The 25,801-nt window shown below is 46.8% G+C and overlaps 1 protein-coding gene across 1 annotated transcript in view; it reads left to right on the top strand.

Annotated features, from left to right (window-relative positions):
* Positions 1–25,680, top strand: part of LOC139395913 (ryanodine receptor 1-like) — a gene marked incomplete at its 3' end in the record, with an annotated part of 92,170 nt that extends 66,490 nt beyond the window's left edge. The window contains 10 exon segments of the mRNA XM_071143224.1: positions 769–1,074; positions 1,165–1,295; positions 2,132–2,308; positions 4,243–4,303; positions 7,183–7,329; positions 7,485–7,619; positions 8,223–8,379; positions 8,655–8,719; positions 25,359–25,459; positions 25,629–25,680. Coding sequence (XP_070999325.1) covers positions 769–1,074; positions 1,165–1,295; positions 2,132–2,308; positions 4,243–4,303; positions 7,183–7,329; positions 7,485–7,619; positions 8,223–8,379; positions 8,655–8,719; positions 25,359–25,459; positions 25,629–25,680 — 1,332 coding nt within the window.
* Positions 25,681–25,801: the final 121 nt, after the last annotated feature.

The raw sequence follows: 25,801 nt of genomic DNA, 5'->3' as shown, positions 1-25,801 counted from the left end.
TATAATATAGTGTAGAATAATATAATAACGTATAATATAGAATAATATAATATAGTGTAGAATAATATAATAACGTATAATATAGAATAATATAATATAGTGTAGAATAATATAATAACGTGTACTATAATATAGAATATAGAACATTATGATAACGTATCATATAGAATAATATAATATAGAATGAATATAATATAGAGTAATAGGATATAGAATATAGAATGATACCATATAGAATAATATAATATAGAATTAATATAATATATATATATATATATATATATATATATATATATATATATATATAATATAGAATAATAGGATATAGAATATAGAATGATATAATATAGAATAATATAATATAGAATAATATAATATAATGTATAATAATATAATATAGAATAATATAATTTAATTTATAATAATATAATATATAATAAAATAATATATATGATATAATATATTATAATATAATGTATAGTAATATAATATGGAATTATATGATATAATAGAGAATAATATAATATAGATAAATATGATATAATATAGAATAATATAATGAATAATATAATGAATAATAATATAATATAATGAATAATAATATAATATAGATTAATATAATTTAATTTATAATAATAGAATATATAATAAAATAATATAGAATAATAGATTATAGAATAATAGAATATAGTGTGGAATATATAATATATAATAATATCATATGTAATAACATGATATTATACTCACCTAATCTTCCTGTTTTACAAGGTTGGATATGATGTAGAGGAGGGGTCAGAAGACATTGAGGGCTCCGCCCTGTTCGAGGGCTCCGCCGCGTTCGAGGGTTCTGGGTTGTTCGAGGGTTCCGGAGCTGTGGACGAGGGTGGTTCTGGGATTGATCCATTTGACGATGGTGGTGATGACGACGGTGGCGATGATGATGATGAGGAGGAAGGACCATTTTTTTTCTACTTGGAGGAGAGTACAGGCTACATGCAGCCCTGTTTGTCCATGCTGGCCATCATACACACTGTCATCGCTTTCCTCTGTATCATCGGATACAACTGCCTCAAGGTACAGGGTTCTACACACACACACACACACATAAACACACACACACACCCATGGGAGAAGCAGCTACTGATTGTGTGTGTCTTCCTTCAGGTTCCTCTGGTCATCTTTAAGAGGGAAAAGGAGCTGGCTAGGAAGCTGGAGTTTGATGGTCTGTATGTCACCGAGCAACCAGAAGACGATGACATCAAGGGACAGTGGGACAGACTGGTGCTCAACACCCCGTAAGACTCTAACCTTAAACCCTAACCCTTGGATCAGTTATCTAGTCAGGTGAAAGACACTGAGTATGTTAACATGCACGCTAATAAACCGATATTAAACTGATTATGGCAGTAGGTTGAGTATGGCATTAGTCATGTAAACACTTTACTCTGGTTATCCTAATCGGTGTGTAAGGTCATTGTTGAAGTAAGCATACGAAAATTAAAACCGTTTTTTTTTTTTTCTGAGAAATCTTTCGAATTATTAATAACATGTAAACAGGTTCATCAGAATTCCAGCGGTGTATTTGATCTACTCATTAGCAGTGCAAGCCTCCATCTTATGCAGGAATGAAGATGAGTTCAGAAAAAGAACAGTACGCATCTTAGAATTAGTTTTCACGTACAAACGTGATATGTCCAAACCCAGAACCAAATAGGTTTCCCAAAAATAACATGGTAAAATGTGTATTTTTATTGCTGATTTTCCTGCATTTATCAATATTCCATCACGTATCGTGATTTTAGATGTGTCCATGTAAACAGGAAGTCATTCTTCCTGTAAAATATGTAAACATTTAAATCGAACTATTAAATGTCTCTGACTATTCACAAAAAATGTATTATTGTGTGCATGTAACCGTACTCATTGTTACATCGGTTAGTGATTTAAGGTGGAACCAGACAAGGCTGTCCTCTAATACCTATTTTATTTGTGATTGTAAAAAAAACAAAAAAACACCACCCATATCTTTTTTAGATTCAATGAGAATATAAAACGGAATAAACAGATAGCATTGATACACCCATCTTCCAACCCTGACATTTCTCTCAAAGTATGTTTCTTTTCCACACAGGTCATTCCCTAACAACTACTGGGACAAGTTTGTGAAGACAAAGGTGCTTGCTAAGTACGGGGACATATACGGTAGGGAGAGGATCGCAGAGCTGCTTGGGATGGACCTGGCCTCTCTGGACGTCAGCGCCATGACACAAGAGAAGAAACCCGAACCAGAAAGTGGCATGTTAAGCTGGTACGTAAACAACCCCCCCCCCCCCACTGATCTGCAGAAAGCATATAGTACATTATACAAATTCACTAGTAGATCATTTGCACAACAAACAAGCAATGTACAAGCACATACAACTGGTACAACTTGTAAGATGGCACAATCTGAAGTCAACATCGAGACAGCTTTGTGAGGTTACGGTAACTGAGCTAAACGACTACCGCCCCGTAGCACTCACTTCCGTCATCATGAAGTGCTTTGAGAGACTAGTCAAGGACCATATCACCTACACCCTACCCGACACCCTAGACCCACTCCAATTTGCTTACCGCCCAAATAGGTCCACAGACGATGCAATCTCAACCACACTGCACACTGCCCTAACCCATCTGGACAAGAGGAATACCTATGTGAGAATGCTGTTCATCGACTACAGCTCGGCATTCAACACCATAGTACCCTCCAAGCTCGTCATCAAGCTCGAGATCCTGGGTCTCGACCCCGCCCTGTGCAGCTGGGTACTGGACTTCCTGACGGGCCGCCCCCAGGTGGTGAGGGTAGGCAACAACATCTCCACCCCGCTGATCCTCAACACTGGGGCCCCACAAGGGTGCGTTCTGAGCCCTCTCCTGTACTCCCTGTTCACCCACGACTGCGTGGCCACGCACGCCTCCAACTCAATCATCAAGTTTGCGGACGACACAACAGTGGTAGGCTTGATTACCAACAACGACGAGACGGCCTACAGGGAGGAGGTGAGGGCCCTCGGAGTGTGGTGTCAGGAAAATAACCTCACACTCAACGTCAACAAAACTAAGGAGATGATTGTGGACTTCAGGAAACAGCAGAGGGAACACCCCCCTATCCACATCGATGGAACAGTAGTGGAGAGGGTAGCAAGTTTTAAGTTCCTCGGCATACACATCACAGACAAACTGAATTGGTCCACTCACACAGACAGCATCGTGAAGAAGGCGCAGCAGCGCCTCTTCAACCTCAGGAGGCTGAAGAAATTCGGTTTGTCACCAAAAGCACTCACAAACTTCTACAGATGCACAATCGAGAGCATCCTGGCGGGCTGTATCACCGCCTGGTACGGCAACTGCTCCGCCCACAACCGTAAGGCTCTCCAGAGGGTAGTGAGGTCTGCACAACGCATCACCGGGGGCAAACTACCTGCCCTCCAGGACACCTACACCACCCGATGTTACAGGAAGGCCATAAAGATCATCAAGGACATCAACCACCCGAGCCACTGCCTGTTCACCCCGCTATCATCCAGAAGGCGAGGTCAGTACAGGTGCATCAAAGCTGGGACTGAGAGACTGAAAAACAGCTTCTATCTCAAGGCCATCAGACTGTTAAACAGCCACCACTAACATTGAGTGGCTGCTGCCAACACACTGACACTGACACTGACTCAACTCCAGCCACTTTAATAATGGGAATTGATGGGAAATGATGTAAATATATCACTAGCCACTTTAAACAATGCTACCTTATATAATGTTACTTACCCTACATTATTCATCTCATATGCATACGTATATACTGTACTCTATATCATCGACTGCATCCTTATGTAATACATGTATCACTAGCCACTTTAACTATGCCACTTTGTTTACATACTCACCTCATGTATATACTGTACTCGATACCATCTACTGTATCCTGCCTATGCTGCTCTGTACCATCACTCATTCATATATCCTTATGTACATATTCTTTAACCCCTTACACTGTGTATAAGACAGTAGTTTTGGAATTGTTAGTTAGATTACTTGTTGGTTATTACTGCATTGTCGGAACTAGAAGCACAAGCATTTCGCTACACTCGCATTAACATCTGCTAACCATGTGTATGTGAAAAATAAAATTTGATTTGATTTGATTTAGGTAGTTATGTTATGTAGTTGTGTGTTTGCTGGGAAGTAAACGTTTTGTTTTCTCCATAGGATTATCTCCATTGATATCAAATACCAGATTTGGAAGTTCGGGGTGGTCTTCACTGACAACGTAAGTCAATACTGGACCATGCTGTAGTATTGTAACAAGTCCATTGAATGTGGAGTTTTCTAGACATTCCTGTATCTAGTGTGGTACTTGGCCATTTCTCCGTCTGTAGTATTGTTATAGTAGTATTGCTGTAGTAGTACTGATCCTATGATACTGATTATGGTTGTAACGGGAGGGTATATTACTGGAAACTTTTAGGGAGAGGATCGCAGAGCTGCTTGGGATGGACCTGGCCTCTCTGGACGTCAGAGAGGCCACGTTTGGCTGAGAAATCGACCGGAAACTACGTCACTAAAACTCAGAAAAATATTCAAAATTAGCTCCATAATATCGACAGAAACATGGCAAATGTTGTTTATAATCAATCTTCAAGGTGTTTTTCTAATATCTATTTGATAATATATCCATCGGGACAATTAGTTTTTCAGTAGGACCGATTGGAGTAATGGCTACCTCTGTATTTTACATGAGAATCTCTCTGGCAGCATCAGGTGACCACTTGCGCAATGTAGCCGCCTACGGTTATTCTTCAACATAAATGCGTAAAACTACGTCACAAATGCTGTAGACACCTTGGGGAATACGGAGAAAGAGTAATCTGGTTGATAGCCCATTCACTGCTCAATAGGGACACATTGGAACGCAGAGCTTTCAAAACATGAGGCACTTCCGGAATGGATTTTTCTCTGGCTTTCGCCTGCAACATCAGTTCTGTTATACTCACAGACAATATTTTTACAGTTTTGGAAACTTTAGAGTGTTTTCTATCCTAAGCTGTTCATTATATGCATATTCCAGCATCTTGTCCTGACAAAATATCCCGTTTACTACGGGAACGTTTTTTTTCCAAAAATGGAAATACTGCCTCCTAGTCACAAAAGGTTAACAGTAAACTACCAGAATTTTGGTATCTTTCAAGGATTTGATGTAATCTGTCCCAAGACATCTAGTGGCCATTTTCGGTACTTCAGATTTGTACAGGTGTCTGTAATTAACTCTGGTCATCTGGCCTTATCTGGCCTTATCTGGCCTTATCAAATGTAAAATATATGAAATAATGAAATAAGATGATTTTCAAATAAAAGCTGTAAAACATGATCCTAAATTCAAACCATCAATTTAGTGAATACCATTGGTGTTTTAATATGAGGGTTTCAGCATGAAATATATTTTATATGTGACCGACCGGCTTGATTTGGTCTTTTGTAGCAAAATTTGAAAATTGTGTTTCTTACATTAGATAAAAGTAGAGACGCAGAGCTAGACAATTGTATATCATACACTACAGTTGAGGAACAATGGGAAAGTAATTCTGCTTTGAAAGTTGATAAACTTGTGACCTCACTTTGAGAAAATGTCCCTTGAATGTTTTGGTACACCTACTGGAGAGCTCTTCTTTGTCTACACACATTCAGCATCGTTCACACCCCCTTAAGCCTTAGCCCCACCCATCTCTTTAAGGATTGTGAGGCCATGTGAGGCCATGTGCTAAACAGAGTGAGTACGATAGTGTACGATAGTGTACTAAACAACCAAAGATTTCAAGACTAAAGGCTGTTTCATACTACGGGTGTGTTCGTAAATTTAATCTGGAGTGCCAGTGTAAACTCAGAGAGTTGTCAGATTGTCCGTTCGTAAACTCAGCAGTTTGCTCTCGGAGCGTTCAGTGCGCACACTGGATGCTGTGGCCAAGGAGTAGGGTTGACCTGAGCGTTCTGACCTAACAACAGCAGTCAAGCACTCAAGCTAACTGGCTAACGTTAGCTAGCTTGCTAGCTACATCCAGACATAAATGAGAGAACAGCTGACTCTGACCATTTTACTCGCCCTAGCAAAGCTGGTTGGGCTGTTTTTATGTTATCTAGAGTGTTGGTGACTGTAACTGTGCTGCTGGCAACAATTCAATTACGTTGTTTTTTTTGCCCAACGTTTACTGACACCGTCCATACTCAACGGGTGTTGAGCGTTTGAATCCGTTATTCTGCGCTCTGACACACTCAGATGAGAGTACTCTGAAATCGGAGTAGATGTTTGTTTAACCCAAAGCTACCGGAGGGTAACTATGGCTAGCTGAGGGTTACTATGGCTACCTGAGGGTTACTATGGCTACCTGAGGGTCACAAAAAGCGAATTTACCAGCTACGTCTTTCGACAGTTGTCACAGTGACATCATTAACAGTCTATTGAAATAGTTACTTGCATAGCGGAGTCTTTTGTTTAGACATGTAGCTAGCTAGCTGAACAGTGAACCATAATCCCAACTCATGATGTTACTGCATGAATCAGCAGATAGCTAATCTTTTGATATCTTTCAAAAAATACATGCTTAGAAAGGATTACCTACACATACTGACCAGCTCATATTATACACATAAGTGTGCTACATGGCAGGCCGAACTCATCTCTCGTTATGTCCAGCCCACTCATTATCTCAGCCAATCATGGGTAGTGCGAAGGTTGCTGGCTTTTCTGAGGCTAAACCAACTATGCTCGTCATTTAATAATTGTATTTATATTTACAGATGGCATACATGTTTGTTATTAAGGCAGATTAAATTTCACATGTTCCAGAAAGCATTTTGATAAAATAAATAATGTTTACACTCAAATGCCTCTCCTGTGAAGTAGAGACGAGCGACATGACGAGTAGAGACGAGTCACATGACTTTTTTTACACTCTTTTATTTATTTTACTATGTCAGTATGTATTTTTTTTGTCAATGTTTATGTGAATATGTTTTTTTTAAAAGTTATTCAAGTATTAATTACCAAAGTAACGATAGATTACCATAGACTTTCTGTTAATTACCAACATGAGTAACTTTGGTAAAGTACCGGTAGCTTTGCAACTCTAATACGGATATTGCCCCTTCTTCTAGACGTTCCTCTATCTAGTCTGGTACATGGTCATGTCTCTGCTGGGACACTTCAACAACTTCTTCTTCGCCTGTCACTTGATGGACATTGCCGTTGGTGTGAAAGATTTGCGCACCATCCTCTCCTCCGTCACACACAACGGCAAACAGGTTTGTCTATGGAGATTGCATGGCTGTGTGCTCGATCAGGTACCCACCCAGTCAAATGTAGTTTCTCCCATCAGAACCCAATGAGTGTGAATAAATAAACTAGATCTAACTGTAGTGCCTCCTCCTCCTCCCGATATCTCTCTCTCCTTCTGTAGCTGATGATGACTGTGGGTCTACTGGCTGTGGTGGTGTATCTCTACACCGTCGTGGCTTTCAACTTCTTCAGGAAGTTCTACAACATGAGCGAGGACGAGGATGAACCGGACATGAAGTGTGATGACATGATGACCGTGAGTCAAATCTCCTGTATCTTTACTGGTGATATTGCCTGAAACTATCATACTCCAAACGTTATGGGCTCCCGAGTGGCGCAGCGTTTTTTTTTAAATGTGTGAGTTACTGACTTTCAACCTCCCTCCCTCCCTCCCTCCCTCCCTCCCTCCCTCCCTCCCTCCCTCCCTCCCTCCCTCCCTCCTTCCACTGCCTTCTTTCAACCTCCCTCCCTCCCTCCCTCCCTCCCTCCCTCCCTCCCTCCCTCCCTCCTTCCACTGCCTTCTTTCAACCTCCCTCCCTCCCTCCCTCCCTCCCTCCCTCCCTCCTTCCACTGCCTTCTTTCAACCTCCCTCCCTCCCTCCACCTTCTTCTTTCAACCTCCCTCCCTCCCTCCACCTCCTTCTTTCAACCTCCCTCCCTCCCTCCCTCCACCTCCTTCTTTCAACCTCCCTCCCTCCCTCCACCTCCTTCTTTCAACCTCCCTCCCTACCTCCACCTCCTTCTTTCAACCTCCCTCCCTCCCCCAACCCCCCGCCTCCCTCCCTCCCCCTCCCCCCACCCCCCCCGCCTCCCTCCCTCCACCCACCCCCCTTCCCTCCCTCCCTCTCTCTGTCTGTCAGTGTTACCTGTTCCACATGTACGTGGGTGTGCGTGCCGGCGGGGGTATAGGAGACGAGATCGAGGACCCGGCGGGCGATGAGTACGAGCTCTACCGCGTCGTCTTCGACATCACCTTCTTCTTCTTCGTAATCGTCATCCTGCTGGCTATCATCCAGGGTATTCATCCATTCCCACTTCTCCGTCTCCAAATATAAATAAAGGGTTGTGTCATTATGGAAAACCTTTTTCCCCGTTGGAGGATTCTCAGAATAAGGAAGGAGTAAGCAAAGAAGGATTCTTCCAACTGGGAATCCTCTTAACGGGAATTATTTAAAAATGTGTAACTTTGGGAAAGTATCCTATTGCGATAGCACCAGCAGACTACATCATGTTTGGTTGCACTGCTCTGGACCTATGTGTTTTATGGTCTGATGTGTGTGTGTGTGTTGCAGGTCTGATCATTGATGCATTTGGCGAGCTGAGAGACCAACAGGAGCAGGTCAGAGAGAACATGGAGGTAAGATCACATTTCTGGTACGATCAGATGTTAGAACAGATGGCTGGTACTATCAGATTTTTGGGTCAGATGGCTGGTACAATCAGATGTTAGAATAGATGGCTGGTACGATCAGATGTTAGGCCAGGTGGCTGGTACTATCAGATGTTAGAACAGATGGCTGGTACTATCAGATATTAGACAGGTGGCTGGTACTATCAGATGTTAGAACAGATGGCTGGTACTATCAGATGTTAGAACAGATGGCTGGTACTATCAGATGTTAGAACAGGAGGCTGGTACGATCAGATGTTAGAACAGATGGCTGGTACTATCAGATGTTATAACAGATGGCTGGTACTATCAGATGTTAGAACAGATGGCTGGTACTATCAGATGTTAGAACAGATGGCTGGAACTATCAGATGTTAGAACAGGTGGCTGCTACTATCAGATGTTAGAACAGATGGCTGGTACTATCAGATGTTAGAACAGGTGGCTGGTACTATCACATGTTAGACAGATGGCTGGTACTATCAGATGTTAGAATAGATGGCTGGTACGATCAGCTGTAGGAACAGATGGCTGGACAGTGTGCTAGTACTGTAGGAACAGATGGCTGGACAGTGTGCTAGTACTGTAGGAACAGATGGCTGGACAGTGTGCTAGTACTGTAGGAACAGATGGCTGGACAGTGTGCTAGTACTGTAGGAACAGATGGCTGGACAGTGTGCTAGTAATGTAGGAACAGATGGCTGGACAGTGTGCTAGTACTGTAGGAACAGATGGCTGGACAGTGTGCTAGTACTGTAGGAACAGATGGCTGGACAGTGTGCTAGTACTGTAGGAACAGATGGCTGGACAGTGTGCTAGTACTGTAGGAACAGATGGCTGGACAGTGTGTACTAGTACTGTAGGAACAGATGACTGGACAGTGTGCTAGTACTGTAGGAACAGATGGCTGGACAGTGTGCTAGTACTGTAGGAACAGATGGCTGGACAGTGTGCTAGTACTGTAGGAACAGGTGGCTGGACAGTGTGCTAGTACTGTAGGAACAGATGGCTGGACAGTGTGCTAGTACTGTAGGAACAGATGGCTGGACAGTGTGCTAGTACTGTAGGAACAGGTGGCTGGACAGTGTGCTAGTACTGTAGGAACAGATGGCTGGACAGTGTGCTAGTACTGTAGGAACAGATGGCTGGACAGTGTGCTAGTACTGTAGGAACAGATGGCTGGACAGTGTGCTAGTACTGTAGGAACAGATGGCTGGACAGTGTGCTAGTACTGTAGGAACAGATGGCTGGACAGTGTGCTAGTACTGTAGGAACAGATGGCTGGACAGTGTGCTAGTACTGTAGGAACAGATGGCTGGACAGTGTGCTAGTACTGTAGGAACAGATGGCTGGACAGTGTGCTAGTACTGTAGGAACAGATGGCTGGACAGTGTGCTAGTACTGTAGGAACAGATGGCTGGACAGTGTGCTAGTACTGTAGGAACAGATGGCTGGCCAGTGTGCTAGTACTGTAGGAACAGATTGCTGGACAGTGTGCTAGTACTGTAGGAACAGGTGGCTGGACAGTGTGCTAGTACTGTAGGAACAGATGGCTGGACAGTGTGCTAGTACTGTAGGAACAGATGGCTGGACAGTGTGCTAGTACTGTAGGAACAGATGGCTGGACAGTGTGCTAGTACTGTAGGAACAGGTGGCTGGACAGTGTGCTAGTACTGTAGGAACAGATGGCTGGACAGTGTGCTAGTACTGTAGGAACAGATGGCTGGACAGTGTGCTAGTACTGTAGGAACAGATGGCTGGACAGTGTGCTAGTACTGTAGGAACAGATGGCTGGACAGTGTGCTAGTACTGTAGGAACAGATGGCTGGACAGTGTGCTAGTACTGTAGGAACAGATGGCTGGACAGTGTGCTAGTACTGTAGGAACAGATGGCTGGACAGTGTGCTAGTACTGTAGGAACAGATGGCTGGACAGTGTGCTAGTACTGTAGGAACAGATGGCTGGACAGTGTGCTAGTACTGTAGGAACAGATGGCTGGACAGTGTGCTAGTACTGTAGGAACAGATGGCTGGACAGTGTGCTGGTACTGTAGGAACAGATGGCTGGACAGTGTGCTAGTACTGTAGGAACAGATGTCTGGACAGTGTGCTAGTACTGTAGGAACAGATGGCTGGACACTGTGCTAGTACTGTAGGAACGGATGGCTGGACAGTGTGCTAGTACTGTAGGAACAGATGGCTGGACAGTGTGCTAGTACTGTAGGAACAGATGGCTGGACAGTGTGCTAGTACTGTAGGAACAGATGGCTGGACAGTGTGCTAGTACTGTAGGAACAGATGGCTGGACAGTGTGCTAGTACTGTAGGAACAGATGGCTGGACAGTGTGCTAGTACTGTAGGAACAGATGGCTGGACAGTGTGCTAGTACTGTAGGAACAGATGGCTGGCCAGTGTGCTAGTACTGTAGGAACAGATTGCTGGACAGTGTGCTAGTACTGTAGGAACAGGTGGCTGGACAGTGTGCTAGTACTGTAGGAACAGATGGCTGGACAGTGTGCTAGTACTGTAGGAACAGATGGCTGGACAGTGTGCTAGTACTGTAGGAACAGATGGCTGGACAGTGTGCTAGTACTGTAGGAACAGGTGGCTGGACAGTGTGCTAGTACTGTAGGAACAGATGGCTGGACAGTGTGCTAGTACTGTAGGAACAGATGGCTGGACAGTGTGCTAGTACTGTAGGAACAGATGGCTGGACAGTGTGCTAGTACTGTAGGAACAGATGGCTGGACAGTGTGCTAGTACTGTAGGAACAGATGGCTGGACAGTGTGCTAGTACTGTAGGAACAGATGGCTGGACAGTGTGCTAGTACTGTAGGAACAGATGGCTGGACAGTGTGCTAGTACTGTAGGAACAGATGGCTGGACAGTGTGCTAGTACTGTAGGAACAGATGGCTGGACAGTGTGCTAGTACTGTAGGAACAGATGGCTGGACAGTGTGCTAGTACTGTAGGAACAGATGGCTGGACAGTGTGCTGGTACTGTAGGAACAGATGGCTGGACAGTGTGCTAGTACTGTAGGAACAGATGGCTGGACAGTGTGCTAGTACTGTAGGAACAGATGGCTGGACAGTGTGCTAGTACTGTAGGAACAGATGGCTGGACAGTGTGCTAGTACTGTAGGAATAGATGGCTGGACAGTGTGCTAGTACTGTAGGAACAGATGGCTGGACAGTGTGCTAGTACTGTAGGAACAGATGGCTGGACAGTGTGCTAGTACTGTAGGAACAGGGCTGGACAGTGTGCTAGTACTTGGAACAGATGCTAGTACTGTAGGAACAGATGTGGACAGTGTGCTAGTACTGTAGGAACAGATGTGCTGTGCTAGTACTGTAAACAGATGGCTGGACAGGTGGCTGGACAGTGTGCTAGTACTGTAGGAACAGATGGCTGGACAGTGTGCTAGTACTGTAGGAACAGATGTCTGGACAGTGTGCTAGTACTGTAGGAACAGATGTCTGGACAGTGTGCTAGTACTGTAGGAACAGATGGCTGGACAGTGTGCTAGTACTGTAGGAACAGATGGCTGGACAGTGTGCTAGTACTGTAGGAACAGATGGCTGGACAGTGTGCTAGTACTGTAGGAACAGATGGCTGGACAGTGTGCTAGTACTGTAGGAACAGATGTCTGGACAGTGTGCTAGTACTGTAGGAACAGATGGCTGGACAGTGTGCTAGTACTGTAGGAACAGATGGCTGGACAGTGTGCTAGTACTGTAGGAACAGATGGCTGGACAGTGTGCTAGTACTGTAGGAACAGATGGCTGGACAGTGTGCTAGTACTGTAGGAACAGATGTCTGGACAGTGTGCTAGTACTGTAGGAACAGATGGCTGGACAGTGTGCTAGTACTGTAGGAACAGATGGCTGGACAGTGTGCTAGTACTGTAGGAACAGATGGCTGGACAGTGTGCTAGTACTGTAGGAACAGATGGCTGGACAGTGTGCTAGTACTGTAGGAACAGATGGCTGGACAGTGTGCTAGTACTGTAGGAACAGATGTCTGGACAGTGTGCTAGTACTGTAGGAACAGATGGCTGGACAGTGTGCTAGTACTGTAGGAACAGATGGCTGGACAGTGTGCTAGTACTGTAGGAACAGATGGCTGGACAGTGTGCTAGTACTGTAGGAACAGATGGCTGGACAGTGTGCTAGTACTGTAGGAACAGATGGCTGGACAGTGTGCTAGTACTGTAGGAACAGATGGCTGGACAGTGTGCTAGTACTGTAGGAACAGATGGCTGGACAGTGTGCTAGTACTGTAGGAACAGATGGCTGGACAGTGTGCTAGTACTGTAGGAACAGATGTGGCTGGACAGTGTGCTAGTACTGTAGGAACAGATGGCTGGACAGTGTGCTAGTACTGTAGGAACAGATGGCTGGACAGTGTGCTAGTACTGTAGGAACAGATGGCTGGACAGTGTGCTAGTACTGTAGGAACAGATGTCTGGACAGTGTGCTAGTACTGTAGGAACAGATGGCTGGACAGTGTGCTAGTACTGTAGGAACAGATGGCTGGACAGTGTGCTAGTACTGTAGGAACAGATGGCTGGACAGTGTGCTAGTACTGTAGGAACAGATGGCTGGACAGTGTGCTAGTACTGTAGGAACAGATGTCTGGACAGTGTGCTAGTACTGTAGGAACAGATGGCTGGACAGTGTGCTAGTACTGTAGGAACAGATGTCTGGACAGTGTGCTAGTACTGTAGGAACAGATGGCTGGACAGTGTGCTAGTACTGTAGGAACAGATGGCTGGACAGTGTGCTAGTACTGTAGGAACAGATGGCTGGACAGTGTGCTAGTACTGTAGGAACAGATGGCTGGACAGTGTGCTAGTACTGTAGGAACAGATGGCTGGACAGTGTGCTAGTACTGTAGGAACAGATGGCTGGACAGTGTGCTAGTACTGTAGGAACAGATGGCTGGACAGTGTGCTAGTACTGTAGGAACAGATGGCTGGACAGTGTGCTAGTACTGTAGGAACAGATGGCTGGACAGTGTGCTAGTACTGTAGGAACAGATGGCTGGACAGTGTGCTAGTACTGTAGGAACAGATGGCTGGACAGTGTGCTAGTACTGTAGGAACAGATGGCTGGACAGTGTGCTAGTACTGTAGGAACAGATGGCTGGACAGTGTGCTAGTACTGTAGGAACAGATGTCTGGACAGTGTGCTAGTACTGTAGGAACAGATGGCTGGACAGTGTGCTAGTACTGTAGGAACAGATGGCTGGACAGTGTGCTAGTACTGTAGGAACAGATGGCTGGACAGTGTGCTAGTACTGTAGGAACAGTGTGGCTGGACAGTGTGCTAGTACTGTAGGAACAGATGGCTGGACAGTGTGCTAGTACTGTAGGAACAGATGGCTGGACAGTGTGCTAGTACTGTAGGAACAGATGGCTGGACAGTGTGCTAGTACTGTAGGAACAGATGGCTGGACAGTGTGCTAGTACTGTAGGAACAGATGGCTGGACAGTGTGCTAGTACTGTAGGAACAGATGGCTGGACAGTGTGCTAGTACTGTAGGAACAGATGGCTGGACAGTGTGCTAGTACTGTAGGAACAGATGGCTGGACAGTGTGCTAGTACTGTAGGAACAGATGGCTGGACAGTGTGCTAGTACTGTAGGAACAGATGGCTGGACAGTGTGCTAGTACTGTAGGAACAGATGGCTGGACAGTGTGCTAGTACTGTAGGAACAGATGGCTGGACAGTGTGCTAGTACTGTAGGAACAGATGGCTGGACAGTGTGCTAGTACTGTAGGAACAGATGGCTGGACAGTGTGCTAGTACTGTAGGAACAGATGGCTGGACAGTGTGCTAGTACTGTAGGAACAGATGTCTGGACAGTGTGCTAGTACTGTAGGAACAGATGGCTGGACAGTGTGCTAGTACTGTAGGAACAGATGGCTGGACAGTGTGCTAGTACTGTAGGAACAGATGGCTGGACAGTGTGCTAGTACTGTAGGAACAGATGGCTGGACAGTGTGCTAGTACTGTAGGAACAGATGGCTGGACAGTGTGCTAGTACTGTAGGAACAGATGGCTGGACAGTGTGCTAGTACTGTAGGAACAGATGGCTGGACAGTGTGCTAGTACTGTAGGAACAGATGGCTGGACAGTGTGCTAGTACTGTAGGAACAGATGGCTGGACAGTGTGCTAGTACTGTAGGAACAGATGGCTGGACAGTGTGCTAGTACTGTAGGAACAGATGGCTGGACAGTGTGCTAGTACTGTAGGAACAGATGGCTGGACAGTGTGCTAGTACTGTAGGAACAGATGGCTGGACAGTGTGCTAGTACTGTAGGAACAGATGGCTGGACAGTGTGCTAGTACTGTAGGAACAGATGGCTGGACAGTGTGCTAGTACTGTAGGAACAGATGGCTGGACAGTGTGCTAGTACTGTAGGAACAGATGGCTGGACAGTGTGCTAGTACTGTAGGAACAGATGGCTGGACAGTGTGCTAGTACTGTAGGAACAGATGGCTGGACAGTGTGCTAGTACTGTAGGAACAGATGGCTGGACAGTGTGCTAGTACTGTAGGAACAGATGTCTGGACAGTGTGCTAGTACTGTAGGAACAGATGGCTGGACAGTGTGCTAGTACTGTAGGAACAGATGGCTGGACAGTGTGCTAGTACTGTAGGAACAGATGGCTGGACAGTGTGCTAGTACTGTAGGAACAGATGGCTGGACAGTGTGCTAGTACTGTAGGAACAGATGGCTGGACAGTGTGCTAGTACTGTAGGAACAGATGGCTGGACAGTGTGCTAGTACTGTAGGAACAGATGGCTGGACAGTGTGCTAGTACTGTAGGAACAGATGGCTGGACAGTGTGCTAGTACTGTAGGAACAGATGGCTGGACAGTGTGCTAGTACTGTAGGAACAGATGGCTGGACAGTGTGCTAGTACTGTAGGAACAGATGGCTGGACAGTGTGCTAGTACTGTAGGAACAGATGGCTGGACAGTGTGCTAGTACTGTAGGAACAGATGGCTGGACAGTGTGCTAGTACTGTAGGAACAGATGGCTGGACAGTGTGCTAGTACTGTAGGAACAGATGGCTGGACAGTGTGCTAGTACTGTAGGAACAGATGGCTGGACAGTGTGCTAGTACTGTAGGAACAGATGGCTGGACAGTGTGCTAGTACTGTAGGAACAGATGGCTGGACAGTGTGCTAGTACTGTAGGAACAGATGGCTGGACAGTGTGCTAGTACTGTAGGAACAGATGGCTGGACAGTGTGCTAGTACTGTAGGAACAGATGGCTGGACAGTGTGCTAGTACTGTAGGAACAGATGGCTGGACAGTGTGCTAGTACTGTAGGAACAGATGGCTGGACAGTGTGCTAGTACTGTAGGAACAGATGGCTGGACAGTGTGCTAGTACTGTAGGAACAGATGGCTGGACAGTGTGCTAGTACTGTAGGAACAGATGGCTGGACAGTGTGCTAGTACTGTAGGAACAGATGGCTGGACAGTGTGCTAGTACTGTAGGAACAGGCTGGACAGTGTGCTAGTACTGTAGGAACAGATGGCTGGACAGTGTGCTAGTACTGTAGGAACAGATGGCTGGACAGTGTGCTAGTACTGTAGGAACAGATGGCTGGACAGTGTGCTAGTACTGTAGGAACAGATGGCTGGACAGTGTGCTAGTACTGTAGGAACAGATGGCTGGACAGTGTGCTAGTACTGTAGGAACAGATGGCTGGACAGTGTGCTAGTACTGTAGGAACAGATGGCTGGACAGTGTGCTAGTACTGTAGGAACAGATGGCTGGACAGTGTGCTAGTACTGTAGGAACAGATGGCTGGACAGTGTGCTAGTACTGTAGGAACAGATGGCTGGACAGTGTGCTAGTACTGTAGGAACAGATGGCTGGACAGTGTGCTAGTACTGTAGGAACAGATGGCTGGACAGTGTGCTAGTACTGTAGGAACAGATGGCTGGACAGTGTGCTAGTACTGTAGGAACAGATGTCTGGACAGTGTGCTAGTACTGTAGGAACAGATGGCTGGACAGTGTGCTAGTACTGTAGGAACAGATGGCTGGACAGTGTGCTAGTACTGTAGGAACAGATGGCTGGACAGTGTGCTAGTACTGTAGGAACAGATGGCTGGACAGTGTGCTAGTACTGTAGGAACAGATGGCTGGACAGTGTGCTAGTACTGTAGGAACAGATGGCTGGACAGTGTGCTAGTACTGTAGGAACAGATGGCTGGACAGTGTGCTAGTACTGTAGGAACAGATGGCTGGACAGTGTGCTAGTACTGTAGGAACAGATGGCTGGACAGTGTGCTAGTACTGTAGGAACAGATGTCTGGACAGTGTGCTAGTACTGTAGGAACAGATGTCTGGACAGTGTGCTAGTACTGTAGGAACAGATGGCTGGACAGTGTGCTAGTACTGTAGGAACAGATGGCTGGACAGTGTGCTAGTACTGTAGGAACAGATGGCTGGACAGTGTGCTAGTACTGTAGGAACAGATGGCTGGACAGTGTGCTAGTACTGTAGGAACAGATGTCTGGACAGTGTGCTAGTACTGTAGGAACAGATGGCTGGACAGTGTGCTAGTACTGTAGGAACAGATGGCTGGACAGTGTGCTAGTACTGTAGGAACAGATGGCTGGACAGTGTGCTAGTACTGTAGGAACAGATGGCTGGACAGTGTGCTAGTACTGTAGGAACAGATGGCTGGACAGTGTGCTAGTACTGTAGGAACAGATGGCTGGACAGTGTGCTAGTACTGTAGGAACAGATGGCTGGACAGTGTGCTAGTACTGTAGGAACAGATGGCTGGACAGTGTGCTAGTACTGTAGGAACAGATGGCTGGACAGTGTGCTAGTACTGTAGGAACAGATGTCTGGACAGTGTGCTAGTACTGTAGGAACAGATGTCTGGACAGTGTGCTAGTACTGTAGGAACAGATGGCTGGACAGTGTGCTAGTACTGTAGGAACAGATGGCTGGACAGTGTGCTAGTACTGTAGGAACAGATGGCTGGACAGTGTGCTAGTACTGTAGGAACAGATGGCTGGACAGTGTGCTAGTACTGTAGGAACAGATGGCTGGACAGTGTGCTAGTACTGTAGGAACAGATGGCTGGACAGTGTGCTAGTACTGTAGGAACAGATGGCTGGACAGTGTGCTAGTACTGTAGGAACAGATGGCTGGACAGTGTGCTAGTACTGTAGGAACAGATGGCTGGACAGTGTGCTAGTACTGTAGGAACAGATGGCTGGACAGTGTGCTAGTACTGTAGGAACAGATGGCTGGACAGTGTGCTAGTACTGTAGGAACAGATGGCTGGACAGTGTGCTAGTACTGTAGGAACAGATGTCTGGACAGTGTGCTAGTACTGTAGGAACAGATGGCTGGACAGTGTGCTAGTACTGTAGGAACAGATGGCTGGACAGTGTGCTAGTACTGTAGGAACAGATGGCTGGACAGTGTGCTAGTACTGTAGGAACAGATGGCTGGACAGTGTGCTAGTACTGTAGGAACAGATGGCTGGACAGTGTGCTAGTACTGTAGGAACAGATGGCTGGACAGTGTGCTAGTACTGTAGGAACAGATGGCTGGACAGTGTGCTAGTACTGTAGGAACAGATGGCTGGACAGTGTGCTAGTACTGTAGGAACAGATGGCTGGACAGTGTGCTAGTACTGTAGGAACAGATGGCTGGACAGTGTGCTAGTACTGTAGGAACAGATGGCTGGACAGTGTGCTAGTACTGTAGGAACAGATGGCTGGACAGTGTGCTAGTACTGTAGGAACAGATGGCTGGACAGTGTGCTAGTACTGTAGGAACAGATGGCTGGACAGTGTGCTAGTACTGTAGGAACAGATGGCTGGACAGTGTGCTAGTACTGTAGGAACAGATGGCTGGACAGTGTGCTAGTACTGTAGGAACAGATGGCTGGACAGTGTGCTAGTACTGTAGGAACAGATGGCTGGACAGTGTGCTAGTACTGTAGGAACAGATGGCTGGACAGTGTGCTAGTACTGTAGGAACAGATGGCTGGACAGTGTGCTAGTACTGTAGGAACAGATGTCTGGACAGTGTGCTAGTACTGTAGGAACAGATGGCTGGACAGTGTGCTAGTACTGTAGGAACAGATGGCTGGACAGTGTGCTAGTACTGTAGGAACAGATGGCTGGACAGTGTGCTAGTACTGTAGGAACAGATGGCTGGACAGTGTGCTAGTACTGTAGGAACAGATGGCTGGACAGTGTGCTAGTACTGTAGGAACAGATGGCTGGACAGTGTGCTACTGTAGGAACAGATGGCTGGACAGTGTGCTAGTACTGTAGGAACAGATGGCTGGACAGTGTGCTAGTACTGTAGGAACAGATGGCTGGACAGTGTGCTAGTACTGTAGGAACAGATGGCTGGACAGTGTGCTAGTACTGTAGGAACAGATGTCTGGACAGTGTGCTAGTACTGTAGGAACAGATGGCTGGACAGTGTGCTAGTACTGTAGGAACAGATGGCTGGACAGTGTGCTAGTACTGTAGGAACAGATGGCTGGACAGTGTGCTAGTACTGTAGGAACAGATGCTAGTACTGTAGGAACTGTAGATGGCTGGACAGTGTGCTAGTACTGTAGGAACAGATGGCTGGACAGTGTGCTAGTACTGTAGGAACAGATGGCTGGAGTACAGGAACAGATGTGGACAGTGTGCTAGTACTGTAGGAACAGATGGCTGGACAGTGTGCTAGTACTGTAGGAACAGATGGCTGGACAGTGTGCTAGTACTGTAGGAACAGATGGCTGGACAGTGTGCTAGTACTGTAGGAACAGATGTCTGGACAGTGTGCTAGTACTGTAGGAACAGATGGCTGGACAGTGTGCTAGTACTGTAGGAACAGATGGCTGGACAGTGTGCTAGTACTGTAGGAACAGATGGCTGGACAGTGTGCTAGTACTGTAGGAACAGATGTCTGGACAGTGTGCTAGTACTGGCTGGACAGTGTGCTAGTACTGTAGGAACAGATGGCTGGACAGTGTGCTAGTACTGTAGGAACAGATGGCTGGACAGTGTGCTAGTACTGTAGGAACAGATGGCTGGACAGTGTGCTAGTACTGTAGGAACAGATGGCTGGACAGTGTGCTAGTACTGTAGGAACAGATGGCTGGACAGTGTGCTAGTACTGTAGGAACAGATGGCTGGACAGTGTGCTAGTACTGTAGGAACAGATGGCTGGACAGTGTGCTAGTACTGTAGGAACAGATGGCTGGACAGTGTGCTAGTACTGTAGGAACAGATGGCTGGACAGTGTGCTAGTACTGTAGGAACAGATGGCTGGACAGTGTGCTAGTACTGTAGGAACAGATGGCTGGACAGTGTGCTAGTACTGTAGGAACAGATGGCTGGACAGTGTGCTAGTACTGTAGGAACAGATGGCTGGACAGTGTGCTAGTACTGTAGGAACAGATGGCTGGACAGTGTGCTAGTACTGTAGGAACAGATGTCTGGACAGTGTGCTAGTACTGTAGGAACAGATGTCTGGACAGTGTGCTAGTACTGTAGGAACAGATGTCTGGACAGTGTGCTAGTACTGTAGGAACAGATGGCTGGACAGTGTGCTAGTACTGTAGGAACAGATGGCTGGACAGTGTGCTAGTACTGTAGGAACAGATGGCTGGACAGTGTGCTAGTACTGTAGGAACAGATGGCTGGACAGTGTGCTAGTACTGTAGGAACAGATGGCTGGACAGTGTGCTAGTACTGTAGGAACAGATGGCTGGACAGTGTGCTAGTACTGTAGGAACAGATGGCTGGACAGTGTGCTAGTACTGTAGGAACAGATGGCTGGACAGTGTGCTAGTACTGTAGGAACAGATGGCTGGACAGTGTGCTAGTACTGTAGGAACAGATGGCTGGACAGTGTGCTAGTACTGTAGGAACAGATGGCTGGACAGTGTGCTAGTACTGTAGGAACAGATGGCTGGACAGTGTGCTAGTACTGTAGGAACAGATGGCTGGACAGTGTGCTAGTACTGTAGGAACAGATGGCTGGACAGTGTGCTAGTACTGTAGGAACAGATGGCTGGACAGTGTGCTAGTACTGTAGGAACAGATGGCTGGACAGTGTGCTAGTACTGTAGGAACAGATGGCTGGACAGTGTGCTAGTACTGTAGGAACAGATGTCTGGACAGTGTGCTAGTACTGTAGGAACAGATGGCTGGACAGTGTGCTAGTACTGTAGGAACAGATGGCTGGACAGTGTGCTAGTACTGTAGGAACAGATGGCTGGACAGTGTGCTAGTACTGTAGGAACAGATGGCTGGACAGTGTGCTAGTACTGTAGGAACAGATGGCTGGACAGTGTGCTAGTACTGTAGGAACAGATGGCTGGACAGTGTGCTAGTACTGTAGGAACAGATGGCTGGACAGTGTGCTAGTACTGTAGGAACAGATGGCTGGACAGTGTGCTAGTACTGTAGGAACAGATGGCTGGACAGTGTGCTAGTACTGTAGGAACAGATGGCTGGACAGTGTGCTAGTACTGTAGGAACAGATGGCTGGACAGTGTGCTAGTACTGTAGGAACAGATGTCTGGACAGTGTGCTAGTACTGTAGGAACAGATGGCTGGACAGTGTGCTAGTACTGTAGGAACAGGTGGCTGGACAGTGTGCTAGTACTGTAGGAACAGATGGCTGGACAGTGTGCTAGTACTGTAGGAACAGATGGCTGGACAGTGTGCTAGTACTGTAGGAACAGATGGCTGGACAGTGTGCTAGTACTGTAGGAACAGATGGCTGGACAGTGTGCTAGTACTGTAGGAACAGATGGCTGGACAGTGTGCTAGTACTGTAGGAACAGATGGCTGGACAGTGTGCTAGTACTGTAGGAACAGATGGCTGGACAGTGTGCTAGTACTGTAGGAACAGATGGCTGGACAGTGTGCTAGTACTGTAGGAACAGATGTCTGGACAGTGTGCTAGTACTGTAGGAACAGATGGCTGGACAGTGTGCTAGTACTGTAGGAACAGATGGCTGGACAGTGTGCTAGTACTGTAGGAACAGATGTCTGGACAGTGTGCTAGTACTGTAGGAACAGATGGCTGGACAGTGTGCTAGTACTGTAGGAACAGATGGCTGGACAGTGTGCTAGTACTGTAGGAACAGATGGCTGGACAGTGTGCTAGTACTGTAGGAACAGATGGCTGGACAGTGTGCTAGTACTGTAGGAACAGATGGCTGGACAGTGTGCTAGTACTGTAGGAACAGATGGCTGGACAGTGTGCTAGTACTGTAGGAACAGATGGCTGGACAGTGTGCTAGTACTGTAGGAACAGATGGCTGGACAGTGTGCTAGTACTGTAGGAACAGATGGCTGGACAGTGTGCTAGTACTGTAGGAACAGATGGCTGGACAGTGTGCTAGTACTGTAGGAACAGATGGCTGGACAGTGTGCTAGTACTGTAGGAACAGATGGCTGGACAGTGTGCTAGTACTGTAGGAACAGATGGCTGGACAGTGTGCTAGTACTGTAGGAACAGATGGCTGGACAGTGTGCTAGTACTGTAGGAACAGATGGCTGGACAGTGTGCTAGTACTGTAGGAACAGATGGCTGGACAGTGTGCTAGTACTGTAGGAACAGATGGCTGGACAGTGTGCTAGTACTGTAGGAACAGATGGCTGGACAGTGTGCTAGTACTGTAGGAACAGATGGCTGGACAGTGTGCTAGTACTGTAGGAACAGATGGCTGGACAGTGTGCTAGTACTGTAGGAACAGATGGCTGGACAGTGTGCTAGTACTGTAGGAACAGATGGCTGGACAGTGTGCTAGTACTGTAGGAACAGATGGCTGGACAGTGTGCTAGTACTGTAGGAACAGATGGCTGGACAGTGTGCTAGTACTGTAGGAACAGATGGCTGGACAGTGTGCTAGTACTGTAGGAACAGATGTCTGGACAGTGTGCTAGTACTGTAGGAACAGATGGCTGGACAGTGTGCTAGTACTGTAGGAACAGATGGCTGGACAGTGTGCTAGTACTGTAGGAACAGATGGCTGGACAGTGTGCTAGTACTGTAGGAACAGATGGCTGGACAGTGTGCTAGTACTGTAGGAACAGATGGCTGGACAGTGTGCTAGTACTGTAGGAACAGATGTCTGGACAGTGTGCTAGTACTGTAGGAACAGATGGCTGGACAGTGTGCTAGTACTGTAGGAACAGATGGCTGGACAGTGTGCTAGTACTGTAGGAACAGATGGCTGGACAGTGTGCTAGTACTGTAGGAACAGATGTCTGGACAGTGTGCTAGTACTGTAGGAACAGATGGCTGGACAGTGTGCTAGTACTGTAGGAACAGATGGCTGGACAGTGTGCTAGTACTGTAGGAACAGATGGCTGGACAGTGTGCTAGTACTGTAGGAACAGATGGCTGGACAGTGTGCTAGTACTGTAGGAACAGATGGCTGGACAGTGTGCTAGTACTGTAGGAACAGATGGCTGGACAGTGTGCTAGTACTGTAGGAACAGATGTCTGGACAGTGTGCTAGTACTGTAGGAACAGATGTCTGGACAGTGTGCTAGTACTGTAGGAACAGATGTCTGGACAGTGTGCTAGTACTGTAGGAACAGGTGGCTGGACAGTGTGCTAGTACTGTAGGAACAGATGGCTGGACAGTGTGCTAGTACTGTAGGAACAGATGGCTGGACAGTGTGCTAGTACTGTAGGAACAGATGGCTGGACAGTGTGCTAGTACTGTAGGAACAGATGGCTGGACAGTGTGCTAGTACTGTAGGAACAGATGGCTGGACAGTGTGCTAGTACTGTAGGAACAGATGGCTGGACAGTGTGCTAGTACTGTAGGAACAGATGGCTGGACAGTGTGCTAGTACTGTAGGAACAGATGGCTGGACAGTGTGCTAGTACTGTAGGAACAGATGGCTGGACAGTGTGCTAGTACTGTAGGAACAGATGGCTGGACAGTGTGCTAGTACTGTAGGAACAGATGTCTGGACAGTGTGCTAGTACTGTAGGAACAGATGGCTGGACAGTGTGCTAGTACTGTAGGAACAGATGGCTGGACAGTGTGCTAGTACTGTAGGAACAGATGGCTGGACAGTGTGCTAGTACTGTAGGAACAGATGGCTGGACAGTGTGCTAGTACTTTAGGAACAGATGGCTGGACAGTGTGCTAGTACTGTAGGAACAGATGGCTGGACAGTGTGCTAGTACTGTAGGAACAGATGGCTGGACAGTGTGCTAGTACTGTAGGAACAGATGTCTGGACAGTGTGCTAGTACTGTAGGAACAGGTGGCTGGACAGTGTGCTAGTACTGTAGGAACAGATGTCTGGACAGTGTGCTAGTACTGTAGGAACAGATGTCTGGACAGTGTGCTAGTACTGTAGGAACAGATTGCTGGACAGTGTGCTAGTACTGTAGGAACAGATGTCTGGACAGTGTGCTAGTACTGTAGGAACAGGTGGCTGGACAGTGTGCTAGTACTGTAGGAACAGGTGGCTGGACAGTGTGCTAGTACTGTAGGAACAGATGGCTGGACAGTGTGCTAGTACTGTAGGAACAGATGTCTGGACAGTGTGCTAGTACTGTAGGAACAGATGTCTGGACAGTGTGCTAGTACTGTAGGAACAGATGTCTGGACAGTGTGCTAGTACTGTAGGAACAGATGTCTGGACAGTGTGCTAGTACTGTAGGAACAGATGGCTGGACAGTGTGCTGGTACTGTAGGAACAGATGGCTGGACAGTGTGCTAGTACTGTAGGAACAGATGGCTGGACAGTGTGCTAGTACTGTAGGAACAGATGGCTGGACAGTGTGCTAGTACTGTAGGAACAGGTGGCTGGACAGTGTGCTAGTACTGTAGGAACAGATGGCTGGACAGTGTGCTAGTACTGTAGGAACAGATGGCTGGACAGTGTGCTAGTACTGTAGGAACAGATGGCTGGACAGTGTGCTAGTACTGTAGGAACAGATGGCTGGACAGTGTGCTAGTACTGTAGGAACAGATGGCTGGACAGTGTGCTAGTACTGTAGGAACAGATGGCTGGACAGTGTGCTAGTACTGTAGGAACAGGTGGCTGGACAGTGTGCTAGTACTGTAGGAACAGATGGCTGGACAGTGTGCTGGTACTGTAGGAACAGATGGCTGGACAGTGTGCTAGTACTGTAGGAACAGATGGCTGGACAGTGTGCTAGTACTGTAGGAACAGATGGCTGGACAGTGTGCTAGTACTGTAGGAACAGATGGCTGGACAGTGTGCTGGTACTGTAGGAACAGATGGCTGGACAGTGTGCTGGTACTGTAGGAACAGATGGCTGGACAGTGTGCTAGTACTGTAGGAACAGATGGCTGGACAGTGTGCTAGTACTGTAGGAACAGATGTCTGGACAGTGTGCTAGTACTGTAGGAACAGGTGGCTGGACAGTGTGCTAGTACTGTAGGAACAGGTGGCTGGACAGTGTGCTAGTACTGTAGGAACAGGTGGCTGGACAGTGTGCTAGTACTGTAGGAGATTGGACTCATGGTTGTCAACATGAGGGGACAACATTGAACTATTTTATTCATAATTTCTTTATTAAGCCGATTCTTCCTCCTACAGACGCAGTGCTTCATCTGTGGTATCGGTAGCGACTACTTTGACACAACTCCTCATGGCTTCGAAACGCACACCTTGGAAGAGCATAACTTAGCCAACTATATGTAAGTTACAGTACCTATGTGTGAAGAAGAGCCAACTCATTCAGACTTGTGTCATATTCTGACACCCGCCTCCTCTCCTCTCCTCTCCTCTCCTCTCCTCTCCTCTCCTCTCCTCTCCTCTCCTCTCCTCTCCTCTCCTCTCCTCTCCTCTCCTCTCCTCTCCCTGCAGGTTCTTCCTGATGTACCTAATCAATAAAGATGAAACGGAGCACACAGGACAGGTCTGTCTGTCTGTCTGTCTGTCTGTCTGTCTGTCTGTAAACACTTCCAGTCTCCATTTATCATCTTCCTCTTTTCCCTCCCTGTCCTCCTCTGTCCTCCTCTCCCTCACTCCCTCCCTGT

This window comes from Oncorhynchus clarkii, unplaced genomic scaffold, assembly GCF_045791955.1.
Source record: "Oncorhynchus clarkii lewisi isolate Uvic-CL-2024 unplaced genomic scaffold, UVic_Ocla_1.0 unplaced_contig_6092_pilon_pilon, whole genome shotgun sequence".
NCBI classification, from domain to species: Eukaryota; Metazoa; Chordata; class Actinopteri; order Salmoniformes; family Salmonidae; genus Oncorhynchus; species Oncorhynchus clarkii.
This window is presented reverse-complemented; position numbering and strand designations above follow the sequence as displayed.